The following is an 11,010-nucleotide window of genomic DNA, read 5'->3' on the forward strand; positions in this document are numbered from 1 at the left end:
GACGCCGTTGTCTTCTGCAGGGAGGTGGTGGCGTCATGGTTTGCACGTGATTTAAGAGGTTTTAATTTGTGATCTGATGGTCAATCACATTATTCCCTTTGATCGGTTTGGGTGTACAGTCACTCTGCAGACAAGCCAGTGTCAAGGTCAATTTTAGAACTTTCGGCAATTTGTTATGAAATAATGCTGAATTTATGTGGAAATGATTGTACAGAAGCTTCAGAGATGTGTTGCTGAGATAGATGATGACTGTAGTGAAGAGTTAAGCGGAAACAAGGTGATAATTGCTTAACGCCATTGTCACCCTGCTCAGAGTGCCGCTCTCATCTGACCGACGTCTCTGCTATTTTGGCATTGTGGGATAGTTCGCCCACAGATTGAGCTCGTCGGACTACTTTGGCCACCCTGCTCAGCATGCAGCTCTCGTTTTCTGCAACAACACAAAGAATGTGTCTCTTCCCAGATAGATCTCTTTCAGTGCAGCTTCTTGTTCTGACTTCAACACGAAGTTAACACCCAAGTCTTTCATCACCAACTGTATAAATGGTCACCAAAACATTCCAATCGCATCTTTCTGAACTCTTTCACATCAAACTCCATCGTGTCAATGTTTACAATGTTCTTCAGCGATAACAGGTGAAGTTGCTCATAAACTTTAAGTTTCTTAAATATTTATTACGGCCACTCTTAAAACTTCAGTTATCTTTATTTATTATTACTGGTAAATTTAAGAGTTGATTTAGATGAGATATACTCATTATCTCACAGGAATATATCATAATTATCTGGGAATTACTTTTTGCACAGGAATTCATCAAGCACGTCGGCCGCGTACTAAGACAGAATACCCAGAAACTGGAGGGTTGTTCGGCCATAATGAGAGCACCCAGTTTTAGCTTGTCATAAGCTAAGCTAATGGCGCTTGTGCGAGTGTGCGCCGTTGACTCTGACTGACTTCCACGTCAGAGAGTGGGGTTGTCAATCAAACCTTGCCCTCCAGAGACAGCCAATCACAGCAGAGCCAGTGCTGACCTGGTTCCCTCCCCCATAGTGCCATAAACTTCAAGCCAAAGAGCAGGAATTCTCTGCGAGCAAGCAGAATTCAACTTCGCGTGAGCAGAAATCAAGTTCGAGCGGGCGGGAGGCGCTGGTCCTCATCACAGCACCTTTGCGCGTGCACAGAGCTAATTTGCGTGTGCACAGTTAATATCTATGCATGAATGCATTTTTTACGAGTGGGGTTTTGTCACTGATCTGATGCCATAAAGGCTTCCTAGGGACATTTTCCAGGATAACCCGGAAGAGACAACAGATGGAAGAGAAATTTGGACCGGCGATAATAACTGAAGCATGAAGTCCTCTAAAGTTAGAAGCAATGGTTCCAACGTAAATCTAAACAGAATGTCACAACTCTTACACTGTCCTTACAAAAAAAACAAACAAAAAAAAACAAAGTCCTGTTCCTAAAAGAACCCCCAGCCACCCCCCAAAATAAAAGAAAGGCTCTTTAAATCATTATGCAAAACAATTACTGATTAGCCTCCAAATGTGCACATCAAAAACAATAGCAATTTTCATACAAACAAACATAACCAAGACTTGATAAAGATTCCGTTCATTCTGAATCTGGTCTGTGTTCTTCTAACAGCAAACGAGGCCGACGCTGCACAGCTGCAATGACCAAAAAGAAGTCATTGACAAAACCACATGTGGCATCAGTCTTCCTGTGTACCGCAGCAGATCTTCCGTGAGTCACCATGCACGCTGACACACTCAGAGCAGCGACCCTGAGAAGAAAAAAAAAAAAGCGACCTTCCTGTGGAAGCGTAGCTGCTTCCTCAAATCAAACATCTGCTCTCTTTAACACCTCCGCTATTCTCTCGCTTTTTTTTCTTCATCAAGGTAACATTCAAAACAGTTTTCCGCATCATCAGTAATGACTGGAACGACACAATGTCAATGACCATCACTGGAAAAAGGTAAAAAAAAAAAAAAAAAAAGCCTTTGCAAACACAGACAGCATTACACATTTACCAAAATATTAAATTCTAACAAGCATTTATGTGAAATCATGTTTTCTACAGCGATAATATGAATTCAGCCAGCGCTTCCCTGACCAAACACATCCCTGTGCAGTTTCAAACTGACATGGCTGTAACCCTGTAAGTTCACCACAATCAATATTTTTACAACCAAATTATATTTCATATAATTTTGACATTATTTTATTTCTATTTAATCCATAAATTAGTATTTATTAGACTCTATATTGTTTCCAGGACAGACACGGTCAATTATCTGAACTTCACTCCAGAGGACAGTGCACCTAAAAAACTAGTAACTACTTATAAGGTAAAGAAGTACAAGTTTTGAAGTTACTATGGAACAGGTTTAGAAAGTGTATCTTATGATTATCAATTGATTTATAACAAACAATTTAAAGCTACAGTGTGTAGGATTTAAAGGGAACCTTCTTTGCATAAAAGGAAAACAGCATTTACAACCCTTAGTTCAATAATCTATAAATACCTGCAACAACAAACAAATGAGACTTCATGAGCACTTCTGATCTACATGGGAATGCGCCCCCTCATGGAGGCTGCCATGATGCACCGCTATGTTGATGGAGCAGCCAATGAAACAGATCAACAGCAGCTATAACGAGTATTCATACCTTTGGGTTTTTACACATTTGAATTTCTTTATGCCATTGTAGAGAGAGAGAGAGAGAGAGAGAGAGAAAGTCAGGCTTCTCGATATTAAAATGTCTAAAAATGATCCTCTCTAAACTCAAACTGAAAACAACACTCAACAAATTGATGAGAATTAAATAAAAATAAAGACAAAAGGATCCAAAAATAAATAAATAATAAAAACCTCAGAACCCATGAAAATTGTAATAAATCCTTCAAAGGACTTAAACTTCAATCTGTGTACAATCATTCCCCAAAGTTTCAGTTATCTTGGTCGCTTTGCATAAAAGCTATGTCCTATAGTAGCAGACAGGAACCAACATGTATGATTTTAGGGTTTACAAATGTTTTTGACCGTTACTAACTATGCCAGTAAAAAATATATATATATTAGCAGACCAAGTTAGCAGAACTAAATTTAGCGGAAGCTAATTGGTCCGCTGACGGTTTTTGAAGTTAGCTGAGAAGTTCATCCGCTAACAAAAATGTTAGCTTCACTCATTCGCGGTTAGTAGAACTGTGCCCACCACTGCCTATAACATGTCGGTCAACCAAGGAAAAGACATTTTGCCTGGAGGCCTATTTCACCAACAAATCATACCATTTAGAACATAATTTTGAAATGACACTGCTTTTATGCAAAGCAACTACGACAACTGAAACCTTTGGGAATGATCGTACACAGACTGCAGTTTAAGTCCAGCAAATTATAAGAAATTTGCTCCACTTTTGTAGGATTTATTACAATTTTTATAGGTTCTGTGTTGTTTTGTTGTTGTTGCGTTTGGTCACCCTGTACATCAGTCACTCAGAAGTACAAATAGGATGATGAATGTTGTCTGGAGCAGGCAGTCTTCAAAAATTGGGTGACCAAGAAGGAGACTGGTGAGGGAAGCCACCAAGTGGTAAAAGCTAGAGATGCCCCAATCTTAATGAAGTTGATTAGAGGTTCAAATAAAAATCAGTTAAATAGATTACACTGAATCCTACACACTGTAGCTTTAAAAAAATATATTTGTGAGCAAAGTTTTAGAAATTAAGAGATGTGGATGTCATGTGTTTGAGAGAAAAAAAAAAATTGTATCTCACTGATTGCAGGTAAATAATCTGGGTTTTAAGGCTTTTCCTGTCAACGTGTCCCTAGTCTTGCCAACTAAACTGGAGTATAATTTTGAAATGCACAAGGTTCAAGTCCTCGTTCAACAGGTAACTTGTCAACTGAACAAAACTACTACTGCTGCTGTAATTAAAGTGACAAACCCAGTTTTTCTTTTTTTTTTTCTTTTTAAGAATAAAACTCAATGCAACATAATCATGGATGTGAAGTCTGAAGTAAGTAACGACAATTAGTATCAAACCGTTCTCCATTTTCATGGCATGAAATTACAACTCTTGTAAACTGCCTTTGCACTGCCAGTACTGCTCCCTGGAGAAATACTGCAAATCTATAGTATGCGACAGTTTCACCCTGGACAGACAATCAAGTGTTGACTTTACACTGTCTGGGGACGTACAGTTTCTGGACCTGAAGCAACATGCGGGGGTAAGTACCACTGAAAACATAAAAACATAAATCGTTTAACATATGACTTGCTCACACTCTCACCTTGCAGAGTATTGCTTTTCTAAAACTATATACCGGAGACAGAGCCGAAATTAAATTTAAGAGCAGCCTACATGTTGATTATGACAGACAACGTTACATCCAAGCATCTCAAAAACAGGTAAGTCAAACTAGACCTCAACAATTCCGCTTAAAAGACGTCTTATAACACCATTTTAATATTTACTTACTACAGAACACACAGGAAAAATCTGCTTTCTCGAAAGGCAATGAACCGGCAAAGCAATCGGTACGGTTTTTGTTTAGATGTGGACAATTAAAACTATTTTAACCACAAGAAATTCCAGTTGTGACAAATAACCAACTGACTTCTCACCCAATAGGAAGTTCAGGTGGAGTTCATAATCCCTCCTAATCAATTAGTCATCACTGCAACCGGAGCTGGTTTGGGATTCTTACTTCTGATCATCATCACTGTTATTCTGTGTAAAGTGAGTCCATTTCTGCATTTTTCTTGTTCCTACTTTTTTTTGTTTGTTTTAATATTGTCTGTACATTAAAGCCATGTGGACTAACACTGACAGTGCATCAGATAACTGAAACAATCCTTCAAATGGTAATACAAGCATCAAATTTGGCACAAATACTCCTTAGACTTTCCTTGCCGATTGGCCACTTGAAGTTTTGATCGGTGGTCAGGTAGGGGTCAACTGAAGAATTACACAGGGGTTAAAATTAAAAGATGCTCCAATCATATTGTAAACTACATCACATTATTTCCCTGATCATAAATATTCCAAAAAGGGATAGTTTGGACTATCTGTGACTGAATACTATGGAGTTATTGGGATAAAAACAGCTTCAGTTTGTAGAGGGGTCAAAAGTTAAAGTTACTCCAATTTTGGTAAAACGTGATGCAAATTATTGGTTGAGCTATAAGTGGATTAATAAATGGAATAGTTTTGACAGTGCTGAATGTTTGGTCGCTAAAGTAAAGGTCAAACAAGGTCAACATTCATTGGATTCTATGACATGTGACATACCCCATGTGATAACTTGGCATGATACATGGTCCAAACTATTCCTTTTTAAACCCTGTTAACTAAACTAATAATTTGCATCACTTTTTATCAAAATTGGAAAAACTTTTAACTTTTGAACCCTGTACAAACTGAAACTGTTTATTCAAAAGAGGAAGGTCTCAGGAGTATTTGTGCCTGTATCCTGTAGCATTTGCAGGATTCCGCTCTAAATATTCTCTTATCTGCTGGACTATGATATCATTGGGCCTGCAGAAGTCCTCTTAGATCCACACAGCAGCCAAGTAGAACAGGATGGATGAATACATCGCATTGACCAACATATTCTATCTGCCCGTAGTTGGGATGTTTCAAGAGGAAGACGCAGGAGTATTATCAGCAACAGAACGCAACTTCTCCTCAAACTGCCTCCCTCCTCGAGAACAACTCTGCAGTGACACCTACATCAGCCAGCCAATCAGAAACTGATGGCAAGCCCGACCAGCCTGCAGAGGAAAAACTGGTTCTTGATAACGGCAACGCTGATAGCAGCATCTCGCCTGACAGTACGGAGAAGGAATTAGAGCTGACTGAGCCTATTAGTGAATCTACCGCTGACTGTACGGACTGACTTGTACGGATTTTGCTGCCATTAAAGGACATTGTCTGCACGCTGTGGGTCACTAACATAAATATTGTGAGCCTCTTTCCTGAAACATCACACATTCCCCAAACATCGTAAGGAGGCATTAATGATTTTTTTTTTTTTTTTACCTTATGTAACATGTTGCACGACTGAAAGACTAAAATTTTGCTTATCGGCTTAGGCACAAGTTGAAGTAATTCTGTTGTCATTAGTAGTGTAACGGCTCACAGTTAATTCATGATCCATATGGCCGCACACACCGGTTTGGAACACGTGAGCCGTGGAGTAATTGCAGAATTTATAAAAGTGTGATTTTGTGTTATGGTGGCTTGTTTTTAATGTGATAACTGATCATTTTGATGCAGTTGTTGTAAATTCACAGTCTGAGTGAAATGCAAATGTTCCAGACCCACATACAGCCCACTTAATAATAATAAAAAAAAGCTGCCTCGCGGAGAGACTGTAGCTCTCGCTGTCATTGGACGCTCACACAGCCCGTTACAACCTCGTGCTCAGACCGCTACAAAAACAGGCTCAGCTGGGGCTCTATATTGCTCCTCAAAATTCAATATGATACACTGGACGTCCAATACTCAATATGTAGAGATACATTTATGTGCTTAATATATTTAAATGTGTTTATAAGTTAGTGTACAACCCAGTTACTGCTTAATTTTCTTTGGTACATTTCATCTTTTCTTTGCTTTTACTCCAAACTGAGCTCACAGTTTACATGTTTGTATGATAAAAATACTAACCCCAAAAGCTTTAATCATTTTCACAATTATGGGTTCGCTCAACCTGACCTGATTTTAATGCTACAACCCCAAACCCAATGGACCCCGGACCCAGTACTCCCGGAGCACCCCCCCCAGGATGCCCCGAGGGACACGGTCGAATGCCTTCTTCAGATCCACAAAGCACATGTGGACTGGTTGGGCGAACTCCCATGAACCCTCGAGCACCCGATGGAGCGTATTGAGCTGGTCCAGTGTGCCGGGACCAGGACGAAAACCACACTGCTCCTCCTGAATCCTAGGTTCGACTATCGGCCGAATTCTCCTCTCCAGTACTCTGGAATAGACCTTACCGGGGAAGCTGAGGAGTGTGATCCCCCTGTAGTTGGAACACACCCTCCAGTCCCCCGTCTTAAACAGAGGGACCACCACCCCGGTCTGCCAATCCAGAGGCACTGTCCCCGACCGCCATGTGATGTTGCAGAGGCGTGTCAACCAAGACAGTCCCACAACATCCAGAGACTTAAGGTACTCAGGATGGATTTCATCCACCCCAGGAGCCTTGCCATGAATCCTCTGTGTGAGGAAAAAAAACAAAACAAAAAAAAAACAATCATAGTGATATATGAAAAAATTGTGGCCTTCAAGCTGTTCAAAAACAGACAAAGAAGAGCAAAAACATAACCTCCGCTCAGCTTCATTGGTGCAGATAAAGACAGCACATCACATCCCAGTGTAGCTATGGAGAAAAGTTAAATTAAGTAAATATATTTACAGGAGTGGTAGCTAACTGATTAGTGTGTTAGGTTTCAGTGCAGAAGGTTCCCGGTTCAAACCCCACCCCTGCCACATTTCTCCAAGTAATGTGGAGTCGTGTCAAGATGGGCATCCGGTGTAAAAATTGTGCCAAAATCAACCAGAGTGAAAAACAATGGCGTGGCCGAAGGGACTTACAACTTTTATATGGCTCATCAATGCCACTAAGTACACAACTGTAGTAAAACCAAGCCACAGAGTAACATTGATTAAACATTTTAGTTGTTAAAAGTATAATATTATTATTAGTAAAAGTAGTAGTAATAGTATAAGAAAAAATGTCTTCAAAATGGGCTGTTACTCGGGGCCATCTTTTCGTTTGGATGAGGCTCTGGTCTGCACAGTCTGAGCAGGAAGAATGGAGGACTTGTGTATTTATGTGGAAAGTGCTACTTGATTGACAGTTAAGGAGGTTTTATCCGGGTTTTTATCTTCGACCATCCTCAGAAGCATCTGCTTGTCAGGATGAGTGTATTTATCCAGAAAAGATTATGAATAAAATCACTGTTACCTTCTCAGACAAGACATACATCTTCGCCTCATGAGGATAAAAAAAGATTGTTGCTTTTCTTTTTGATAATGATTTGATAAAAGCTTTTTTAATTCACCGGTACTGTTCATGTTGCAGTTTAATACATAAGTATTTAAAAATATTATGTAAAACATTGGACACCTTGCTTTCATCCAGGTCCACGAACGAAAGTTCTTTATCGTGGCTTTTGTGATCTGTTACACCTCCAACTATCATGGTGACTTTTTTTTTTTATAGCTGGCGCCTACTGCAGGATTTATTCTGCGGCGTACAGGCACGTCTTACAGTGCTGTATCAACACATCTAGCAGAAAAACAAAAGGAGTGTTCCTCTTGGCCAACAAAGACACCACTGTACCACTAATAACATGTAATATTTGCATAGTAACGTTGAGTTTACTACAAGGGGTGATTGAAAAGTTTGGAGCCTGACACAGAAAATGTAGGATATGGGTATCCAGGATAGGACCTTCAGTGAGAACATTAAGACGACACTGCAGCGACGTAAAAAAGTGTGTGGACTGACGAGGGGATAATTTAGAAAAGTAAAACATTACATTAATTCAATTGTGGTTTCTTCTTGGCCGGGCTCAAAACTTTTCAGTCACCCCTCGCAGATGCCTTCAGCTGTTTGTCATCTGTTGCATTTGTTTGTGCCGTTAGTTAAATCTCTTTTTATATTATACATGTGAGCATGTTTATTAATGTAAAACCTGTGACTTCACAAAACTTCCATTAAACTACAGAATATTGATTCAGTGCCCTGCAAAAGTATTGGAATACTTGGTATTTCACACATTTTAATCTGTTTATGGCATTTCAAATACAAAAAAAAAAAAAAATCCTCAAGTTATCTTTCTTAAACACTCAAACTGAAAGCATATCTCAACAACAGGATATAAATTTATTATAAATGCCAAGATGGTGGTTTGCGTAAGTAATGGAACACTTTGATATAATACCTGTAAATAAACAATTTTATTGCCAGTTTTCTTCAGACAAGTCAGTGGATGGCTACATGAACATTTCCAAGTCACTGAATATGTCTTGGACTTTATTTACTCGTACATCAATTATGAAGAAATAAGACGAGATAAATTTTATTGATCCCACAGCAGCTTGTTGAAGCAGCAAGCGTCATACAGTAGTAAAGAAAAATATTTACATTAAAGAAAGGTGACTAGACGTATACTGCGATGTTTGTTGGTAGGTGCATACATACTGATTGTCAACAGATTATGTGAAAATTAGAATATAGTGAGTATAAGTATATACAGATGCTAAAATAATTGCACAAAATAAATTGCAAAGTTGTGCATGTTATAAAGCACAAAAGGTGGCGGTAGATGTAGCTGATGATGCAAAATCAGCAGGTGATTATGGTGTTAGAAACATTTTGAGGTATTATAGTCTGACTGCAGCTTGAATACGTGACCTGTGGAGGCATTCTGTTTTGTACAGAGGGTGCAACAATCTATTACTGAAGGAGCTTCTTAAGGCTTCCATAGTCTCATGTAAGGGGTGAGAGGGCTTGTGAGAGGATTTTCTTTCGCCAAAACATCAAATCTAGGCTTGCATCTCAGATGTACTTTCTGGGAAGTTGTAGCTGAACTTTCAGGTCTTCTTTTTTAGGAAAATCCTCATCTACAACACTTCATCATGAAGCTGTGTAACTGGTGATGCAAAACATACACTATCTACAATTTCTCCAATCACAGCCAGAGAAGCCTAAAATTTCTTCTGGGTTGTCTGGGTGTCTTTACTCACTCTTAAATGGTAAATGGACTGCATTTATATAGCGCTTTTCCATCTGCATCAGACGCTCAAAGCGCTTTACAGTAATGCCTCACACAGGGTGCTGCCATACAAGGTGCTCACTACACACCGGGATCAACTAGAGGATTAAAGACCTTGCCCAAAGGCCCTTAGTGATTTTTCGGTCAGGCTGGGATTTGAACAGAGGATCCTCTAGTCTCAAGCACACTCTTCTCCTTCTTGCACAGTGACTCAGTTTTTTAGAACTATCTACGCCACACAGATTTACCATAGAGTGTCATACTGTTTGTATTTCTTCATAATTGATGTAAATAAAGTCCAAGACATATTCAGTGACTTGGAAATGTTCATGTATCATCCCCTGACTTGTCTGAAGAAAACTGGCAATAAACAGATTATTTACAGGTATTATACCAAACTGTTCCATTACTTATGCAACCCATCATCTTGGCTTTTATATTTTTAATGAATTTATTTCATGTTGTAGAGCTTTGCTTTCAGTTTGAGATTAAGGAAGATCATTTTAGAATTTGTTATATTTGAAATTGCATAAACAAATTAAAATGCATGAAATACCAAGTGTTCCAACAGTTATGGAGAGGCACTATATATTAATGAATTCTACAGTGTGGTTGATGCTATCATGCTACCTGTCTGTGTCCTTGGTCAATTTACATGGTCTCAGTCCACCGAGCTGTTAATGGGTACAAGCCTTGGCTGGGGAAGTAACCTGTGTCAGACTGGCATCCCATCCAGGGGGAGTCATAGATTCTCATGCGCTCATGAGAATAAAAAGCAAGTAATGTTCAACAAGTTTCAGAATAACCATTCTCTGATTCCATACAAATTGCACAAATCAAAATGCATAAAATGTAATGCAGCTTGTTACTACTCTCATCTCTCAAAGAAATTTCAGAAAGTTATTTGCAAAAATAATTTTAAGCATTATTAACTACATACATGGCAAAGGTCACACCGGATCAGTGCTATACTTTAAATCATACTTACAAACGAGTGCACACCTGTTTAAGACAGATTATTCCACAGGAATACAGAAGATTTCTATTTCATTTCAACTACTGAATATACCAATTAGCTCAAATCTGCTGTTGAAGTGCACGTCATAGAAATAAAAAGGTGAATTATCTGCAAATACTGCTGTGACACGAAGGAATCATACTATATAAAAAACATTATTACATCAAGCAGGTGTACACAGTTTTGATTT

General features: G+C 38.9%; 1 protein-coding gene across 1 annotated transcript in view; it reads left to right on the forward strand.

Moving 5' to 3' along the window:
- zmp:0000001082 (integrin alpha-X) overlaps positions 1–6,885 on the forward strand; it is a 39,899-nt gene extending 33,014 nt beyond the window's left edge. The window contains exons 21-31 of the mRNA XM_034188194.1: positions 1,649–1,747; positions 1,903–1,979; positions 2,085–2,162; positions 2,280–2,352; positions 3,792–3,899; positions 3,984–4,025; positions 4,111–4,236; positions 4,307–4,417; positions 4,493–4,546; positions 4,641–4,748; positions 5,638–6,885. Coding sequence (XP_034044085.1) covers positions 1,649–1,747; positions 1,903–1,979; positions 2,085–2,162; positions 2,280–2,352; positions 3,792–3,899; positions 3,984–4,025; positions 4,111–4,236; positions 4,307–4,417; positions 4,493–4,546; positions 4,641–4,748; positions 5,638–5,907 — 1,146 coding nt within the window. The 3' untranslated portion in view covers positions 5,908–6,885. The remainder of the gene's footprint in view (positions 1–1,648; positions 1,748–1,902; positions 1,980–2,084; positions 2,163–2,279; positions 2,353–3,791; positions 3,900–3,983; positions 4,026–4,110; positions 4,237–4,306; positions 4,418–4,492; positions 4,547–4,640; positions 4,749–5,637) is intronic.
- The last annotated feature ends 4,125 nt before the right edge of the window (positions 6,886–11,010 follow it).

This window comes from Thalassophryne amazonica, chromosome 15, assembly GCF_902500255.1.
Source record: "Thalassophryne amazonica chromosome 15, fThaAma1.1, whole genome shotgun sequence".
In the NCBI taxonomy this organism is placed as follows: domain Eukaryota; kingdom Metazoa; phylum Chordata; class Actinopteri; order Batrachoidiformes; family Batrachoididae; genus Thalassophryne; species Thalassophryne amazonica.